The sequence below is a fragment of the Coregonus clupeaformis genome, chromosome 24, assembly GCF_020615455.1.
Source record: "Coregonus clupeaformis isolate EN_2021a chromosome 24, ASM2061545v1, whole genome shotgun sequence".
Classification (NCBI taxonomy): domain Eukaryota; kingdom Metazoa; phylum Chordata; class Actinopteri; order Salmoniformes; family Salmonidae; genus Coregonus; species Coregonus clupeaformis.
In genome coordinates, this window is record NC_059215.1 from 40,215,490 (window position 1) to 40,236,578 (window position 21,089).

General features: G+C 43.6%; 1 protein-coding gene across 1 annotated transcript; it reads left to right on the forward strand.

Annotated features, from left to right (window-relative positions):
• Positions 1-1,803: 1,803 nt before the first annotated feature.
• Positions 1,804-19,772, forward strand: LOC121538132 (mRNA-decapping enzyme 1A). Its single transcript, XM_041845923.2, has 10 exons — positions 1,804-1,971; positions 6,035-6,075; positions 6,389-6,516; positions 14,835-14,901; positions 15,071-15,212; positions 16,353-16,469; positions 16,635-17,210; positions 17,299-17,358; positions 17,482-17,718; positions 18,037-19,772. The coding sequence occupies exons 1-10, from the start codon at positions 1,849-1,851 to the stop codon at positions 18,115-18,117; spliced, it is 1,572 nt and encodes a 523-aa protein (XP_041701857.1). The 5' UTR covers positions 1,804-1,848; the 3' UTR covers positions 18,118-19,772.
• Positions 19,773-21,089: the final 1,317 nt, after the last annotated feature.

Sequence of the window (21,089 nt, forward strand, 5' to 3'; positions counted from 1 at the left end):
TCTACAAGTAGGGTAAGTCAACATGTTTTTTCTACTTGCACAAACAAAGTCACATTGTATTTAGCTTATGTTGATTGGACTAAATTGTTTTTGGTATCTTTTAGTTGTCACTGTATTAGACTAAGCATAGGTGATTTGATGATGAAATGGTTCTGGAATAGTGGAGGCAGCTCCTGTTTTCTTTGCGACTTGCGGTAAACTCTCCATGGTTCTAAATCAATAGTATTTTAGTGGTCCGAAAATGTCGGAAACATTAATTTGCTTGACCATTCTGTAGGTCATGTAACTGTTAGTTACATGCAATATGCTTTGTGGACTTCACCAGACAGAAGTTGCTCTCCGGTTTTGTGATGAAACAAAGGTGTGGTTGAATTTATTCTGCCACTGTTTCTTACTGTCTCGGCTTTAGGCCTATATATCATGGCCGCAAGGCATATGAACTAACAGGATTTATAGAGCAAACAACGCAATTATCACAACACATGGGTTGTAATATGGCTTTTTTTTCTGGCTTCCCCAGTGATTTTACCCACGCACCGCTACTGGTCTACAGAATAAAACGTATAGCCTATAAAATAATGTAGCTCATGTGTTATTATACCAACATTAAACATATATTGTCCATCAGTTGTTTTTTCAAATGTTGCCATTGATTAGGCTATTAGCATGAGGTCGTTAGGCAACATCAATTGTGTAACACTATCCCCATGATTTACCCATGAACACCATATCATCTCCCTCTTCTTTGGGGCTACATGACGCAGTTTAGGGCCCACATTCTGTAACGAATCGAAAGGAAATGAACCCTCTGTGTGTTGGAAGGTTACCGGTTATTGGATTAGCCTAGGTCTACCTGTCTGCAGCAAGAAAACGGTTTCACAGCGATAACCCTGAAAATAATCCCTTGTTCCTCAGTGAACTGAAGCAAAGGATGTTGTTGGCCTAACTGGCCTAAGGCTACTTCAGCAAATAACTAATGAATTTCAATCTCCATTTTTATATTTCGGCCTATAGCATAGGCCTACGGGTTTAAGACTGAGTTGGAGGCCCGTCACTCACTTATCACTAATAACGGTAGGTTTATTTACAGAACAGGTATGCCTATCTCTTTTACTATGCCAAACCTCGCATTGAGGTGCTTATAAAACATATGTATTCCTCTATGCTAAAAGATGCTTTAAATTTGAGGGTCACCTGTAGCTCCAAATTGTCTATTATAAAGGTGTTGCCACACGGATTATGGGTGTCATCGAAATATATTGCAGCAGTGCCTCCTTGTGGAAAAAATATTATATTTTGCCCAGTCCGAAATAAATTATAGTCTGAAAGAAATGGATGAATTGGTGGGTGTGGTCATTATTTTCCTCTGACAGCAGGCTATGTTTATTTTTATTTTAGTTTATTTTATGTGCTTTTAGAGATCTAGGCTATCATAATCCAGGGCTATGGGTTTTACGTTTTTTCATCATCAAGTGATATAGCCTACATGGATACACAGGCCCGTAGCAAAATAGTCACCTTTCAAATTCATGATAGCCTACATGTGAGAGAGAAATCATTTTGGGGCGCATTCGAAATGCGAGTCAATACTGACTGGACTGATCTACAAATCACCTTGCGTCATTAATAAATACTCAATATTATTTGTAGATCAATCAGTCAGTCACAATTTACACATGATACGTTACGGTTTTTACTTCTGATGCTCTCGAACACGGCCAATGACTACAACTCATTGCCGAACAAAAAGTGGGGCGGAACTATAAGGCATTGTGACCATGTCTTCCGAGGACAGTGGAAATGGAGTGTTCATAGACATTCTTCCGTGTGGTAAACATTGTATTCAAGATGGAGACCGCCAGTAAAATGAGCCTAGCAGCTCTACAACAACAAGATCCGTATATCAACAAACTTCTCGATGTTACCGGACAGGTAGCACTGTACACATTTAATTCCAAAGCAAATGAATGGGTAAGTTCGCCAAAGGAGTCGCTAGTTTATTCTGTTAACTAAAGGTAGCTAGCTAGCTAACTATCTACCTTGTCCAAGATGTACTCTTAAGGAGCCTACCGTTACTCCTAATGTTCAAGGACCGTATGTTATTTTCAGAGGTAGACTGGCTCTGGCAGCCAAAATAGCCAAATACTCTATCTAAACGTGAATCGAATCGCAATTGCGATACGGTTGTAGAAACATAAAGCCTTTTGCTTTCATATCACATCAAAATACAGTCACAAATGCTAAATATACACTTACTGTACACAGTTTTTTGCCGGCTTTATCACAATTGCAGCTGACAGTATTTTTCAGTGACCACCTTTCTGGCGGCCTTCTTCCATTACACATAGGTATTTGGAGCATGTTAGACAGCTAATTAGTACTGTATTATGTCTGTAAACACGCGCTGTAACATGGAGATATGGCCGTGTGGGAACCCTAAGCCTATAAATGTGTGTATCAATTTAACCTTTTGTTTTTTTTACAATTATTTATCGCAGATATGCAAGATAAGGTCCCCATGCTTCCAAAATCGTACCGCTAGCGATGCGTGTTAATCTTCAGACTGACTGTCATAGCTATTAACAACTCCCACCTACAGAACAAGACACTTTCGTCCAATGAAAAAAATAGTTATAAATTGCTGAGGTGTACTCACTTTTGAGGACACAAGCTCAAGTACATAGTACAAATATTAGGAAAAATCATAGCTATGATTTTTTTCTCCCTGTTCAAAAGTGTGGCAATAGGGCTTGGAATGACTGAAATGCTTTCTAGATATAGTAACAATCACATTATAAATGACTTACTATAAGAGCTCTCATAACTGTCAAATAAATATCATACTTAATGACAGTACAATATTGGCACTATTTCTTATAACTGTCAACAGAGAATTTTCTCCTAAACGTCCACTGAGCGGCACAGAGATGCCATTCAAATGTGCGCAGACTCGTTACAACTTCAGCTTTAAGCACATAGTGATTTTGTCCTGTCTATGACCAAGAGAAAGTGCTGTTCTTTAAATTCTATGAAATTATTCTGTATTTGTTCATGCTGAGAGCTCTAAATCCGGCTCAGAATATCAGTGAGATGAAACCACAATGGCTGGACTTACTACACTGTCACCGTTCATTTGCGGTCTCCCAAGCTGGGCTCACTCGCTAAGAGGAAGAGATAATCGATTCTTTGTCTGGATAGGCCAGAAAATGACACATCACTCCCTATTCAAATGTGGGGTCTGAAACCTGACACTTCAAGTCAGCTCTGCTTGGAGAGTGGAAACTGAGAGCAGACAGATGGGTCTTTTTGGCATTCACAGAGTGCCTTGTACACAAATGTCAGTCGGAGCCAGTTCAGAACTGCTCAAAGTTCTCCATATGGTTATTTAGAGAGTTTTGCCAGGTTTTAGAACGGCCGCCATGTTAGCGGCTGTTCTAAGTTAGCTAACAGGTTTTAAGTTAGCTAACTAGCTAGTTTGCTAGATAACTATTGTCTAGTTCGCTAACATTAGCTACGTTTGCTTGCTAACTACAGTGGGGAGAACAAGTATTTGATACACTGCCGATTTTGCAGGTTTTCCTACTTACAAAGCATGTAGAGGTCTGTAATTTTTATCATAGGTACACTTCAACTGTGAGAGACGGAATCTAAAACTAAAATCCAGAAAATCACATTGTATGATTTTTAAGTAATTAATTTTCATTTTATTGCATGACATAAGTATTTGATACATCAGAAAAGCAGAACTTAATATTTGGTACAGAAACCTTTGTTTGCAATTACAGAGATCATACGTTTCCTGTCTTGACCAGGTTTGCACACACTGCAGCAGGGATTTTGGCCCACTCCTCCATACAGACCTTCTCCAGATCCTTCAGGTTTCGGGGCTGTCGCTGGGCAATACAGACTTTCAGCTCCCTCCAAAGATTTTCTATTGGGTTCAGGTCTGGAGACTGGCTAGGCCACTCCAGGACCTTGAGATGCTTCTTACGGAGCCACTCCTTAGTTGCCCTGGCTGTGTGTTTCGGGTCGTTGTCATGCTGGAAGACCCAGCCACGACCCATCTTTCAATGCTCTTACTGAGGGAAGGAGGTTGTTGGCCAAGATCTCGCAATACATGGCCCCTTCCATCCTCCCCGTCAATACGGTGCAGTCGTCCTGTCCCCTTTGCAGAAAAGCATCCCCCAAAGAATGATGTTTCCACCTCCATGCTTCACGATTGGGATGGTGTTCTTGTGGGTTGTACTCATCCTTCTTCTTCGTCCAAACACGGCGAGTGGAGTTTAGACCAAAAAGCTCTATTTTTGTCTCATCAGACCACATGACCTTCTCCCATTCCTCCTCTGGATCATCCAGATGGTCATTGGCAAACTTCAGACGGGCCTGGACACGCTTGAGCAGGGGGACCTTTGCGTGCGCTGCAGGATTTTAATCCATGACGGCGTAGTGTGTTACTAATGGTTTTCTTTGAGACTGTGGTCCCAGCTCTCTTCAGGTCATTGACCAGGTCCTGCCGTGTAGTTCTGGGCTGATCCCTCACCTTCCTCATGATCATTGATGCCCCACGAGGTGAGATCTTGCATGGAGCCCCAGACCGAGGGTGATTGACCGTCATCTTGAACTTCTTCCATTTTCTAATAATTGCGCCAACAGTTGTTGCCTTCTCACCAAGCTGCTTGCCTATTGTCCTGTAGCCCATCCCAGCCTTGTGCAGGTCTACAATTGTATCCCTGATGTCCTTACACAGCTCTCTGGTCTTGGCCATTGTGGAGAGGTTGGAGTCTGTTTGATTGAGTGTGTGGACAGGTGTCTTTTATACAGGTAATGAGTTCAAACAGGTGCAGTTAATACAGGTAATGAGTGGAGAACAGGAGGGCTTCTTAAAGGAAAACTAACAGGTCTGTGAGAGCCGGAATTCTTACTGGTTGGTAGGTGATCAAATACTTATGTCATGCAATAAAATGCAAATTAATTACTTAAAAATCATACAATGTGATTTTCTGGATTTTTGTTTTAGATTCCGTCTCTCACAGTTGAAGTGTACCTATGATAAAAATTACAGACCTCTACATGCTTTGTAAGTAGGAAAACCTGCAAAATCGGCAGTGTATCAAATACTTGTTCTCCCCACTGTATGTTGTGCAAAGTACCAACGCTGTAAGCTAGCTGCTAGCTAGCCATCAGGGCCCCATTCAGCAGGACACAGCGGTGTACAATGTTTGATTTAATGGAAACTGTGCTGTTCTGAATGATCAGTTCGCGCAGCTGCAGTTTTTTGTGTGGTTTCACACAAAACATTTCACAGCCATATTGATCAGGCCACACCCACCTAACGGGATCAAAGCATACCTTATGCTGCGTTCACGTCATGTCAGAAACTCAGAAATGTTTGACTTGCTTACTTGTTGAAGAAAGATGACACCTGAGTTTCCCACTTGGGAAGTATCAGAATCAACCAATGGGAAGCTCTACGCAAGTAACTTACATTAATTTTAACTCAGAGTTTCCAACAAGACGTGAACGCAGCATTAATCTCAGTTAACCCAGAACTAAAGTATTGCGTAATTGGTCAGTATGGGTCCATACTTGTTAAGAGAAGAGACAGAATGAGGATCGGAACCGGAACGAATAGCTCCACCCTCTCTCTTTGCAAGTCTATCGGCCAAATGTCCAATCCCCTTCCGAAATTTGAAAGATGCTAACACCTGGGAAATCATGATTTGTCGAAAGCACTGGAACTAATGCTGCTTGTTATCTCACGCATCCCGTTGTTTCATGACAGATCTACGGTACCATTTGTGTTTAAGTAGTCTGTCCACGAGAGATTAACCATACCTTAAAGACGGTTGAAGAACCGTTTGGGGGAACTTGTCATTCAGTACAACCGTAACGCAACGTAGTAAAACATTTAATGAACGCACCCCAGACCAAATATCAGACTTTTTGCATGCAGTGGTTATTCTTCTTGTACTTGATGATTGATTAATGTTCAGCAAGTTCAAGTTGTAATTTTTCTGCGCAATTTCCATTTCAGGAAAAGACCGAAATCGAGGGCACCTTATTTGTTTATGCCAGGTAATTTATTTGTATCAGTTATGTGGTGACCTTTTTTGAAGGGGGCACTGTTGTTGCAAAGATGCTTAACTAACCCCTTTTTTATCTGTGGATGTTGTCTCACCACATGTCCTCTCTCCTTAATACATGTGCCTTTATATTGTCCATATGTCTATGGCTCCCTAAGTGATCTCTTCCTCTCTCTCCTCACCTCCACCCCTCCCTGTTACTCTCTATAACTGAATCACTCTTTGCTTTTCTCTTTCTTTTTTTGAGACATGAAAACATGTAGCCTAATAGTCTGTCTCCATTGTGCTCAATAACCTGTCCACAGGTCTGCTTCCCCTCATCATGGCTTCACAATCATGAATCGGCTAAGCACAGAGAATCTTGTGGAGCCCATCAACAAAGACCTTGAGTTTCAGCTCCAAGACCCCTTCTTGCTGTACAGAAACGCTAACTGTGAGTAGGATATTCCATAATAGTCCACTTGACAGTCTGAGATTTCACCCCCATTGTCTGCTTTGCAATGACCTACAGATAGAGCTATAGTTTGTCATTGTTACTGTCCATACCATGTAGCCTGCACATCTAGAAGATTCAATTATATAGCCTTTAGTCTACATCAGGGGTGTCAAACTCAAGCAGCGCACGGCCATATTGAAAAAACACAATGAATTTGCGGGCCAGACATAGCCTATTATGTTTGTATTTACAAAAAAACGTCCATACAACTGTGACCCAAACTGGCTATTGTTTTATTAGAAAACATATGATCCTTTATACTGTCCCCTTATAAAGGGTATAGGGTGCTGTATATAGCATTTTAACATATTAAAACAAAAGAACAGATGAATAATTGTTTCCAGCCTTTGCTGCTATGCTCGCAGATGTTCATTATATGCTGCGACCCTAATCAAAAAGTAATTCATAACTCCAAATAACAAAAACGTAGCTAGGTTGTTGTAATGTTTAAATTTTAAAAATGTTTTTCACTGCATGGATCACCAGTGTGGTTGAATGCAGCATTGCTGTATGGTGCTATCAAAATGTCTTGTAGTTGAGTAGCCAGTCTAGACTACTGCTCAAATGTTGCTGTAATAGGCCTACATGTTTCTCCTTTGCACTGTGTTTTGTTGCATGTTTTGTTTTTGGGTTATTAATTGTCAAGCTTTAAAAACCGAAGCTAGACTGCAACATGTTAGTATCCTAGCTAGGACTGTGGCATGTGTCTGTACACTTTCCCTCCGCTGCGCGCTGTAAAGGGGACACACGAAAGCAGCGCAATTGACATTGAATTCACTGATGCGAGCGCACCAGGCTGTAAGTAGATGACTCAACTGTTGACATTTATACTTGCTTGTGTGTCCAATTGTCCTTTAGTAGTAATTTATACCCGTGTGTGAATCCTTTATCTTCTAACCTTTTGACAACCAAGATGACATTTTTTGTAGTCTATAGCAATGACCCGTTGGAACTGAAACTTGGCATGGACATTTAGCCTACAACACGTTTAAACTTTCATTCCGGTAGAAGATTTGGCCATTGCCATTAGTGGTGATATGATACAGTACACTGGCTGGCATGTGTGTGGGTTTGGGAGGAGGGGTGTGTGTGTGTGGCAATGCACTGCCGTTTGGCATGCTACACGTTGGCAGTACTTGCTGTGAGTTGGAGTCGGTATGGAAGCGGGCCAAAATAAATAGACAACCCAAATCATTGCACGGGCCGGATAGAAATGTGTTACGGGCCTTGTTTGACACGTGTTCTACATGAAAGATTAGAAGAAAGTGTGGGGAGGAAAAGGGTCATGTTAACATGTTGTTTAGGTAAACCTAACTATAGGGCGATTCCACGCCAGTGGGAACAGATTGTTCTGGCAATTCTCACATGGGAACTTCATTGGTAGGAAGGATGTTTAATATGCTTTTTACATTTGTATCACAAACCATTTTCTTGAAAATCATGATGAAATTGGCAGTTTTAGGCCCTTTTTAGACCTATACAGTGGGGAGAACAAGTATTTGTATTATACTTTCTTATCATAGGTACACTTCAACTGTGAGAGACGGAATCTAAAACAAAAATCCAGAAAATCACATTGTATGATTTTTAAGTAATTAATTTGCATTTTATTGCATGACATAAGTATTTGATCACCTACCAACCAGTAAGAATTCGGCTCTCACAGACCTGTTAGTTTTTCTTTAAGAAGCCCTCCTGTTCTCCACTCATTACCTGTATTAACTGCACCTGTTTGAACTCGTTACCTGTATAAAAGACACCTGTCCACACACTCAATCAAACAGACTCCAACCTCTCCACAATGGACAAGACCAGAGAGCTGTGTAAGGACATCATGGATAAAATTGTAGACCTGCACAAGGCTGGGATGGGCTACAGGACAATAGGCAAGCAGCTTGGTGAGAAGGCAACAACTGTTGGCGCAATTATTAGAAAATGGAAGAAGTTCAAGATGACGGTCAATCACCCTCGGTCTGGGGCTCCATGCAAGATCTCACCTCGTGGGGCATCAATGATCATGAGGAAGGTGAGGGATCAGCCCAGAACTACACGGCAGGACCAGGTCAATGACCTGAAGAGAGCTGGGACCACAGTCTCAAAGAAAACCATTAGTAACACACTACGCCGTCATGGATTAAAATCCTGCAGCGCACGCAAGGACCCCCTGCTCAAGCCAGCGCATGTCCAGGCCCGTCTGAAGTTTGCCGATGATCCAGAGGAGGAATGGGAGAAGGTCATGTGGTCTGATGAGACAAAAATAGAGCTTTTTGGTCTAAACTCCACTCGCCGTGTTTGGAGGAAGAAGAAGGATGAGTACAACCCCAAGAACACCATCCCAACCATGAAGCATGGAGGTGGAAACATCATTCTTTGGGGATGCTTTTCTGCAAAGGAGACAGGACGACTACACCGTATTGAGGGGAGGATGGATGGGGCCATGTATCGTGAGATCTTGGCCAACAACCTCCTTCCCTCAGTAAGAGCATTGAAGATGGGTCGTGGCTGGGTCTTCCAGCATGACAACGACCCGAAACACACAGCTAGGGCAATTAAGGAGTGGCTCCGTACGAAGCATCTCAAGGTCCTGGAGTGGCCTAGCCAGTCTCCAGACCTGAACACAATAGAACATCTTTGGAGGGAGCTGAAAGTCTGTATTGCCCAGCGACAGCCCCGAAACCTGAAGGATCTGGAGGAGGTCTCTATGGAGGAGTGGGCCAAAATCCCTGCTGCAGTGTGTGCAAACCCGGTCAAGACCTACAGGAAACGTATGATCTCTGTAATTGCAAACAAAGGTTTCTGTACCACATATTAAGTTCTGATTTTCTGATGTATCAAATACTTATGTCATGCAATAAAATACAAATTAATTACTTAAAAATCATACAATGTGATTTTCTGGATTTTTGTTTTAGATTCCGTCTCTCACAGTTGAAGTGTACCTATGATAAAAATTACAGACCTCTACATGCTTTGTAAGTAGGAAAAACTGCAAAGTCGGCAGTGTATCAAATACTTGTTCTCCCCCACTGTACATGCCACCTGTAAGACCCTATGATCTGTGAACCGTACCGGGTACAGACAACATCTTGGTGTCATTATACTCCTTATAGTGTTCTCTCAAAATTGATGGAGTATGTCTAGATTCTGAAATACACAATTTTCACATTCATTTATTAATCTCAAAACAACCCTTTCTGATTTTGCTTATTTCTAGAGTGGGCTCTCTGGTACTTCTAATGATATCACCCATTTTATACATAGAAATTGACATTATAGGTCATTAACCAATCACAGCCCTCTTTTAGAATGGCACATTCAGCATGTCACCAGCAGAAGGAGTTCCCTTTGAATCTATTTCTCTCATTCACTTTGTTGGTGGTGCTCATAAAATGTATCATGCCTTCAGAATTAGCAGAGAGCCCACTCTGGAAATGTGATGTACTGTAGAGTATACTGTTCCAAACCAAATCAAAAAGGTTAGTTTTGAGATATGAATCTTAATATTTTCAATGTTGAATAAATGAATGTGAAACATTGTATTTCAGAATCAAGACATACTCCATATTTTAGAGCACACTACAGTGAGGGAAAAAGTATTTGATCCCCTGCTTATTTTGTACGTTTCCCACTGACAAAGAAATTATCAGTTTAAATGGTAGGTTTATTTGAACAGTGAGAGACAGAATAACAAAAAAATCCAGAAAAACACATGTCAGAAATGTTATAAATTGATTTGCATTTTAATGAGGGAAATAAGTATTTGACCCTTCTGCAAAACATGACTTAGTACTTGGTGGCAAAACCCTTGTTGGCAATCACAGAGGTCAGACATTTCTTGCAGTTGGCCACCAGGTTTGCACACATCTCAGGAGGGATTTTGTCCCACTCCTCTTTGCAGATTTTCTCCAAGTCATTAAGGTTTCGAGGCTGACGTTTGGCAACTCGAACCAGCTCCCTCCACAGATTTTCTATGGGATTAAGGTCTGGAGACTGGCTAGGCCACTCCAGGACCTTAATGTGCTTCTTCTTGAGCCACTCCTTTGTTGCCTTGGCCGTGTGTTTTGGGTCATTGTCATGCTGGAATACCCATCCACGACCCATTTTCAATGCCCTGGCTGAAGGAAGGAGGTTCTCACCCAAGATTTGACGGTACATGGCCCCGTCCATCGTCCCTTTGATGCGGTGAAGTTGTCCTGTCCCCTTAGCAGAAAAACACCCCCAAAGCATAATGTTTCCACCTCCATGTTTGACGGTGGGGATGGTGTTCTTGGGGTCATAGGCAGCATTCCTCTTCCTCCAAACACGGCGAGTTGAGTTGATGCCAAAGAGCTCGATTTTGGTCTCATCTGACCACAACACTTTCACCCAGTTCTCCTCTGAATCACTCAGATGTTCATTGGCAAACTTCAGACGGGCCTGTATATGTGCTTTCTTGAACAGGGGGACCTCGCGGGCGCTGCAGGATTTCAGTCCTTCACGGCGTAGTGTGTTACCAATTGTTTTCTTGGTGACTATGGTCCCAGCTGCCTTGAGATCATTGACAAGATCCTCCCGTGTAGTTCTGGGCTGATTCCTCATCGTTCTCATGATCATTGCAACTCCACGAGGTGAGATCTTGCATGGAGCCCCAGGCCGAGGGAGATTGACAGTTATTTTGTGTTTCTTCCATTTGCGAATAATCGCACCAACTGTTGTCACCTTCTCACCAAGCTGCTTGGCGATGGTCTTGTAGCCCATTCCAGCCTTGTGTAGGTCTACAATCTTGTCCCTGACATCCTTGGAGAGCTCTTTGGTCTTGGCCATGGTGGAGAGTTTGGAATCTGATTGATTGATTGCTTCTGTGGACAGGTGTCTTTTATACAGGTAACAAGCTGAGATTAGGAGCACTCCCTTTAAGAGTGTGCTCCTAATCTCAGCTCGTTACCTGTATAAAAGACACCTGGGAGCCAGAAATCTTTCTGATTGAGAGGGGGTCAAATACTTATTTCCCTAATTAAAATGCAAATCAATTCATAACATTTTTGACATGTGTTTTTCTGGATTTTTTTGTTGTTATTCTGTCTCTCACTGTTCAAATAAACCTACCATTTTAAAATTATAGACTGATCATTTCTTTGTCAGTGGGCAAACGTACAAAATCAGCAGGGGATCAAATACTTCTTTCCCTCACTGTATAAGAATTATAATGACATCAAGATGGTGTCTGTATCATGTACGGTTCACAGATCATAGGGTCTTACAGGAGACATGTATAGGTCTAAAAATGGCCACTTTCATCATGATTTTCAAAAAAAACTGTTTGTGATACAAATGTATAAAGCATTTCAAACATTATTTTCAATGAAGTTTCTATGTGAGAATTGCCAGAACAATCTGAGATACCAAAAATATTTTGTCCTATATTTCTATTGAAAGAGCTGCTGGTGTACATCTTTTGTATTTCTAGGCTAAATTTAGCATTGAATGTGCTATTTATGTCATGCGCCCCAGATAAATAAGGAAGACCATCAATGTTTTATAAACACATTTGTTTGGAATGAAGTTGCAGAGCTCTGCTTGCACACGGTCATTAAAGATCTGTCAAACTGTGTGGAATTCAAAGGAGAACTTGAAATCTTCCAGACTCTTTGATGACGAAGGTATGACGTCTTCTACTGCAATCCCATCATAAAATCGACTTTTTCACCTTCCTGTTTAGTCCTATGGAAAATAAAATGACCCTGTCCGTGCAGCAGACACACACATACATACAGGAAAATAACTTTCATTTACACATGCCCCCTCTGACATAATGCCACCACTTCAATCCCCTTCCATGCTGACTCCTGCATAGATATACAGTTGGGAGAACAAGTATTTGATACACTGCCGATTTTGCAGGTTTTCCTACTTACAAAGCATGTAGAGGTCTGTCATTTTTATCATAGGTACACTTCAACTGTGAGAGACGGAATCTAAAACAAAAATCCAGAAAATCACATTGTATGATTTTTAAGTAATTCATTTTCATTTTATTGCATGACATAAGTATTTGATCACCTACCAACCAGTAAGAATTCCGGCTCTCACAGACCTGTTAGTCTTTCTTTAAGAAGCCCTCCTGTTCTCCACTCATTACCTGTATTAAGTGCACCTGTTTGAACTCGTTACCTGTATAAAAGACACCTGTCCACACACTCAATCAAACAGACTCCAACCTCTCCACAATGGCCAAGACCAGAGAGCTGTGTAAGGACATCAGGGATAAAATTGTAGACCTGCACAAGGCTGGGATGGGCTACAGGACAATAGGCAAGCAGCTTGGTGAGAAGGCAACAACTGTTGGTGCAATTATTAGAAAATGGAAGAAGTTCAAGATGACGGTCAATCACCCTCGGTCTGGGGCTCCATGCAAGATCTCACCTCGTGGGGCATCAATGATCATGAGGAAGGTGAGGGATCAGCCCAGAACTACACGGCAGGACCTGGTCAATGACCTGGAGAGAGCTGGGACCACAGTCTCAAAGAAAACCATTAGTAACACACTACGCCGTCATGGATTAAAATCCTGCAGCACACGCAAGGTCCCCCTGCTCAAGCCAGCGCATGTCCAGGCCCGTCTGAAGTTTGCCGATGATCCAGAGGAGGAATGGGAGAAGGTCATGTTCTCTGATGAGACAAAAATAGAGCTTTTTGGTCTAAACTCCACTCGCCGTGTTTGGAGGAAGAAGAAGGATGAGTACAACCCCAAGAACACCATCCCAACCGTGAAGCATGGAGTGGGAAACATCATTCTTTGGGGATGCTTTTCTGCAAAGGGGACAGGACGACTGCACCGTATTGAGGGGAGGATGGATGGGGCCATGTATCGCGAGATCTTGGCCAACAACCTCCTTCCCTCAGTAAGAGCATTGAAGATGGGTCGTGGCTGGGTCTTCCAGCATGACAACGACCCGAAACACACAGCCAGGGCAACTAAGGAGTGGCTCCGTAAGAAGCATCTCAAGGTCCTGGAGTGGCCTAGCCAGTCTCCAGACCTGAACCCAATAGAAAATCTTTGGAGGGAGCTGAAAGTCCGTATTGCCCAGCGACAGCCCCGAAACCTGAAGGATCTGGAGAAGGTCTGTATGGAGGAGTGGGCCAAAATCCCTGCTGCAGTGTGTGCAAACCTGGTCAAGACCTACAGGAAACGTATTATCTCTGTAATTGCAAAAAAAGGTTTCTGTACCAAATATTAAGTTCTGCTTTTCTGATGTATCAAATACTTATGTCATGCAATAAAATGCAAATTAATTACTTAAAAATCATACAATGTGATTTTCTGGATTTTTGTTTTAGATTCTGTCTCTCACAGTTGAAGTGTACCTATGATACAAATTACAGACCTCTACATGCTTTGTAAGTAGGAAAACCTGCAAAATCAGCAGTGTATCAAATACTTGTTCTCCCCACTGTACATGCACACAAACTTATCAGATGGACGTTGGCCACATGCTAAACACACTAGCCTTCCAGTTAGACTTGCCTCTGAATACACTCAGCGGTCCACCTCCCAGGGTCCTCTGGAAGATGACCTTCCCCTTGTGCCGGAGGTCACGCTGAGGATGATGGGGCGCATTGAGCAGGAGCATCTCCTCTGAGAGGTCTCCTCCACCTCTATGGTCCGGAGCTGCCTGGAACCACCTCATGGATGGGATGGATACAGTACGTCTGCTCTCATTGGGAGTTCTGTAGTCGTCTGATCCAGTCATCCAGAGGGGCAGCAGTTTTATCTGTCTGGAACCCTGTGACTCCTCCCTAGTAGTCTATTGCCTGCAGGCCCCAAAGTGTTTTTGGGAGGGAGGGAGGGGTTCTTGGCTATCCTTGTAACTTGTGAAGAGATCGTGACTTATTATTTTGTTTAGCATGATTTCAACAGTTCAGGTTTGTGTCCTGCCTTCTCTCTCGTTGCACACATCTGTTAGTGGAGGAGTTGTGTCAGTGCTTCAACAGGTTAGACAATGTGGCCTGTTTAGACACACACCTGTTTACACGTCCCAGGGTTCCCCAGGTAGATGGAGAAACACTACCATTGCTACGTTACCAGCCTCTGAGGGGAAACCTGGCAAGAATTTCTTATCACACACACACGAGTATGCAACGTGACACTCCTGTCACAAAAGCTTGCCTCATAAAGTTGCAGAACCCTCTATTTCCTACAACCTCCCTCTGCCTAAGAGATGCATCCTAGCTCCAGTGAACCTTCTCCCTGTCTTTTCTCGGTGTTCCTCCTACAGTGGGTATATACAGCATCTGGTTCTACGATAAGAAGGACTGCCAGCGCATCACTCAGCTCATGGTTAAGTGAGTATGGCCCGGTGAAACACACCACCACTAACCCACACATATAAAAAGCATCATCACCCACACACCACTGGGGGGAGCTATTTTGCACTTTACAGATATGAGATTGGATTGTGTATTTGAGTTTTCCACTGTTTGTATCTTTATTGTGTGTGTCTCTGTCCTCCAGGATCGTGAAGCAGGAAGCCATGCAGGCCCACCGGGGCTCCCCAGAGAGGGCCAACGTCCCTGGGAGGACCAATGGCTGCGCAGAACCTCGCCCCATCGACATCCTGGAGCTCCTCAGCAAGGCCAAGGATGAATACCACAGGGTGAGAGACAGGTCAAGTCATCGCCCAGGACTCTGTGGCGACACACCAGTGTTGGGGGTAATGCGTTCCAAAAGTATTGCGTTACATAATCCGATTACTTTTATGAGTAATGGAGTAAAGTAACGTGTTACTTTTTCAAATTGGGTAGTATTATTACAGTTAATCTGTCAAACAACGCGTGACCAGAACTGGCGGCTCGAGAGCGATTTTTGAATGAAAAGATAGGAAATCTGTACAGATGTTTGGCTTACAGTATATACGGCTAATTAAGCAGCCCATATGATAGCGCGTCACTTGTAGACTAGTGCAGGAAAGCAGCGCCACCAATGAAAGGAGAAAGTGATCAAACCTGAGTTAGAAAGTAGCCTATCTTTGGTAGAGCGCGAGGCTCACCTTGCTCCCTCTGACAGTCAAGCAAACAGGGAGATTGAGATTTTTTTCATAAAAGTAACACAAAGTAATTTAACTTCTTACTTTCCACACAAAGTAATATTGTAAAGTAACGCGTTACTTTTGTTAAATGTAACAAGTAATATAGAACTTTTTCAAGTAACTAATCCCAACACTTCCACAAACACACGTGACCACAGTCCAGAAAATAGTATAGTTTGACGGACTTTACCCCTCTCTCTTCTCACACACATCAGGAATTAGAGTGCGATTAAAATTCCTGATTATTGTGTGCACCCAGCTGTAGATGGCGTACCAATGTCCCCCTTCTGTTTCGCTATCTCTCGAAGTCAGTTAAAAACTCACTCACTGGCTGTCTGTTTATTTACTCTTTATTGGTATCACTGTCTTTCCTTAGATCTTAGTCCTGCTGCCCCAAGTGTTTTTCATTGTTTTAAATGCTGAGATTGCTCACAGCCCTCCCAATTTACATTAGTCCAGCGTTTCCCAAACTCGGTCCTCTGGACCCCAAGGGGTACACGTTTTGGTTTTTGCCCTAGCACTACACAACTGATTCAAATAATCAAAGTTTGATGATTAGTTGATTATTTGAATCAGTTATGTAGTGCTAGGGCAAAAAACAAAACGTGCACCCTTGGGGTCCCGAGGACTGCGTTTGGGAAATCCTGCATTAGACTGAAAGCACTAGTTGGAATGTCAAAATGATACATGTGTCTGTGTGTTAACTAGACTCAGACGGGTGAAACGGAGATGTCCGTTACTGCTGAGCAGGGGGTGAACACAGAGACGCTGAAAACAGCTGGCGGTGCTACAGAGCATGCTCCCAGCGCCCCACAGCCAGAAAGGGTACAGTACCACATTCTGCCTGAAATGACTGCACTTTGTCGGACAACATGCTACCTGTAACAAGTGTTCTCTCGCATGACTGAAATGACTTTTACTTTTCACTCATAATTGAATGGTTCCCTGTATAAGTATGTTTCATATTGACTGTTATAACTGTATTTGCAGAACTCCCACTCTGGCCAGAGGCAGATCACTGTGGAGGAGCTGTTTGGCAGTTCTCTACCCAAGGAGACCGGCCTGCTGCCAGCCATGCCTACCCAGAGTTCCACAGACCCTGCTGCCCCGAGCCCCGCCAACTTTCTCCAGGCCCAGCACTACGCCCCCTCCATACCCTTCCAGCCCTTACTGGCCCCCCGCCTCACAGCAGCCCCAGGGGGCAACAACCGGCACCTGGCCCCTGGTCTGATCCCCCTGATGGAGGCCAGAGGTGGCGCTGGCCCAAGCTACACCCTCCACCCCAGCCCTGTGTTTCCCGGTGGACCTCCAGGGGAACCCCAGCACTCTGTGTCCCCGCTGTTGGTGGCTCCATCTGGGGCTGAGGCTCGCGGTCCCCCCCCTGTCCCTCCATTGGCCTACCTGGGGCAGGATCTCCTGGGCTCACTGAAACCCAGCCCCTCTGACCTCCACAAACCTGCCCTCGCACCCAACTTCCTGCCTAGCCCGCTGGCCACGCCCCAGAGCTTCAGAGAGCAAATCCCCAATCCTGCTGCCATCTGTAGCATTCCCACAGGCCCTGTGCAGGTAGCCAACTGCCTTTGCCCCTGTTTGTGAGATGCAGACTTTGTGTAATCTCTCATTTCTTAAGGGCTCCCTTTCTTGTCTTTCTCAGCCACAGAGTAAAGAAATGGATGTGTTCGCTCAGTCTCAGAAACTGTTGAAAACCATGCCAGTAAGTATAATTTTGCTATCGTGATGTAGATGGCTTTGATTGTACAGGCATTTCTTTACATAGTTGAAATGAAATCTTACCATGTCCTCTTCTTTCCCTCTCTCTTTCTCTCGCCCATCCAAGGCTGTTCCTATGAAGGCAGGGCTTGTGATACCGAGGGCGGGTACTTCACTTACAGGGGCGGAGCACTCCGTGCTGCTCTCACCGAGCGCCTTTCAGCATTCTGTTGCCAAGACAACGGAACTGCAGAGGCAAGCTGCCCCTCCCTCCCCTCCATCTGCAGCCACAGGGGCTGTGGAGCCCCCCCAACCCTCCTGCAATAGGACCCAGCTGCAGGACACACTCATCCACCTCATCAAGGTACAGAGAGAGCTGAAGCCTTTTTCTTGTGTGTGAAGCCTTGTGTTTGATGCCTTTCGTCAGGTTCAGGGTTTTTCTACTGAAGATTTCAACTTGCGGTTGTTGACATTTATGAAATTCTCCTGAACAGCTTATGAATGTGTTATGCATGGGTTATGAATTGTGTTATGAAGTCCTTCTGTACCCAAATCTAATACTTGAGAGAGAGAGATCTGCAATGAACTGAAGCAGTTGAAGTCTGGGAACTTGTTTGCTACTGTTATACAAAATGTCTGGAAGATAAGTCCTCTCTCTCTCCTGTGTTTGTGCCCTGTGCAGAATGACCCAGCGTTTCTCAGTGCCATCCACGAGGCTTACCTCCAGATTCTCTCCAAGGACCTGAGCAACGTCAAGCTATAGCCTCAGTCCAGACCTGGGGCTGGGCCTGGAGATGTCAGGACAGGGGCACCAGCCAACCTAAACTACAGGTACTGAACCACTGGGTGGGAGCTGGGACTGCTTCTGCTGCCACATGCTATGTACAGACACTGGCTCTGTTCCTCTGGAGCAGCTATGGGACTGCAGGAGGAGGACTGGAACCCAGGAGGCTCACTCATATGGCTCTGCTACCCTGTGTAGAGGAGAAGATTAAAGGGAGGTGTTACGCTTGACAGTACTGTCAAATCATGGACGCACTCTAGAAGGAAATATTGTTCCTCTCTTCTGTGGATGAGAACTAGACCAAACCCCTAGGGAGGGTAAACCCTAAACCCTCATCTCTGTTGGGGTCAGGGGTTAGGGCTTGCTGTGCAAGCCAAGCTTCATTCAACTCCACTTCCTTGTTCTGCCTCGGTATAGATGGGATTCTCCACACACATGCCCTCTGTTCTCCCCCCTCTCTCCTCTTTCTTAACCTCTCATGTTCCTTCTTTTTCTCTCTCTTTTTTCTGTCCTTCGCTCACCCCATTCACCACCGCCAGCCTCTGTCACTATGCCTGTTAAGGGACGTGTGCAATAGAATGCAATGCCTTCTGGGAGATTACTTTTTTTTTTTATAGAACCTGGCTTCTCCTGTGGAAGTGATTCTTAAGTGTTTTTTTCCAAGGGTTAAAACAGAGAATTGTTGTATTAATTTAGGCCCTATTCTGTGGGTTTTGCAGTAAAGGCTACTGCAGCACTCAACATGAGCTAACTGCATTCAACAGGGTCATCTTGTTTAACACGCAGTTTGTTTTCACTCCGCAGCCAACAGCTCAAAGGGACTAGCATGTCATGACAGCTCAGTGTGGATGTATTTGATCTTGTAGGTCAGGCAGTTTGAATGTGATTGATCATGTCTCCCCTGTACACATATCTGACCTTGTGCCATACTGCCAATCTGTGTTCACATTCTTTTATTATTTGATCACGCACAGTATGTATTTCAGTTTGGCTGCAATCAATCACACATTTGATTCCGATTGACAGAATTAACGAATGGTGGCGTTAAGCTATAGACATGGGAAGCAATTGAGAACATACTCTAAACAAATAACTGATCAACACATTATGTTGTCTAAGGAATATTTGTTTTTGACCTTGTCTCTTGATTTATTTCAGCCAGTAAGTATATGTAAGTTTCTTTGGGAGGTAAGAGGAGAACCTCTTACTTGATGCACTTTGTTTTCACGTCAACAAATGTCAGTAAAAAGCATTTCATGAGCAATTTGTGACTCCTTTGGTTCCTCAATACGTTTTTTTATATAACATAGTAATACATGTTGATTGATAGGTGTGTTTTCAGACAGGATATCAAAGTGTACTTCCCTGTGTACATATTATTTAGTCACAGGCTCAATACTGGTGGAGAAAAGAGGTGAGGCCCAGAGATAAAAATACTTTTTAAAAACAGTATGATTTTTAAGATTATTACACTGCGTTAAAGTATGCTTCTTATTGATCAGTGCCAGTTTAATGATGAGTTAACTTGTTGTTTGGAGTGTTAAGAGCATCATTCATTTTTAATTAGTTGTATTCTATGTCACTGTGTACTTTTGTTTATTATTACTATTTTGTGATATTAAAGTGAAGTTTTCTCTCAAGCTATTTACATTTCTTGCTGAAAGGAATTACTTTTCTTGGTCGACAAAATATAAATTATTCTCTGTTTTGACCATTGCAGTCATTACATCCAGCAATGTCAAAAACAGTGAGGCAAATGCTGAAACCAGTGGTGCATCTCAGTAGTCCAATGTAGTTTCCTCTCCTAGTTTCCTGTCCTTCGTCTGCTCTAATCTGACCAGAGTTTTTCACATCAGTGCAGATGAAGGAAAGGAGACAAAGAAAGTAGTCTGTTTTGGATGCTTGAGATGCAGCACAAGAAATATCATAGATGATTCATATCTGGATAAAGCCACTAGAGGGCAACCGGGTTACGGTTTTCGACAGAAAATTCCATTTCCAATGCAATGACCTGTCCCAGTCGCCAGTGTTCTTTACTGCACTACACACAGTATGCCCCATTAATCCATAGCCTTTGTTTTATACTCTATAGTAGTGGCAATCTTTTATTTTGTATTTTACCCCCCTTTATCTCCCCAATTTCGATATTTTCTCATCGCTGCAACTCCCCATCGGACTCTAGAGGCAAAGGTCGAGTCATGCGTACTCTGAAACATGGCCCACCAAACCGCGCTTCTTAACACCCGCCCGTTTAACCCGGAAGCCAGCCGCACCAATGTGTCGGAGGAAACACCGCTCAACTGACGGCCGAAGTCACCCTGCAGGCGCCCGGCCCGCCACAAGGAGTCGCTAGAGCGCGATGAGCCAAGTAAAGCACCCCCGGCCAAACCCTCCGCTAACCCGGACAGTGCTGGGCCATAGACCGCTGCACCACTCGGGAGGGCCAGTGGCCATCTTTTCAATCAACTCATGGTGCCACTTTTGTGAGTGAGTCAGGTCAACACTGTGGGAACATAGATTATCATTAGCCTAGGTTAGTACAGTGTAATTTGTGAACCCTCCCCATCCATCCTCAACAGTTTCAGCAACGCGGTTCTTTAATTCTTTAACTACAATTCCAGTAGTAGGCAATATGTACTGTAGTAGGTTAACTATTGCAGTGGTTCCCAAACTGTGGGTTGTGCCCCCTAAACGTACTCTTGAAAGTTGTAATAGTAGAATGCACAAGGTGCAATTTCGAAATTGGGTAGTGCATCATCAGTTCCTCTAGTCATGTTAGTCATTACATACCTTGTTCCCCAATGCTGGAAGGGGGGCCGAGTGAAAAGGTTTGGGAACCCCTGTACTAATGTACCAATGGAGACCAAATAGCTGTCTTATAGCTAACTACCTACAGTATATGCCATTGCAATCCTGCACTTTTCCCTGGTCTTTGACAGAAGTAGCAAAGA

Excerpts from the sequence above, each read along its gene's own strand:
- LOC121538132 (XM_041845923.2), top strand. The coding sequence starts at position 1,849 with ATGGAGACCGCCAGTAAAATGAGCCTAGCAGCTCTACAACAACAAGAT. Across the intron at positions 6,076-6,388 it reads ACCTTATTTGTTTATGCCAG|GTCTGCTTCCCCTCATCATG; the intron begins GTAATTTATTTG and ends ACCTGTCCACAG. Across the intron at positions 6,517-14,834 it reads GCTGTACAGAAACGCTAACT|TGGGTATATACAGCATCTGG; the intron begins GTGAGTAGGATA and ends TTCCTCCTACAG.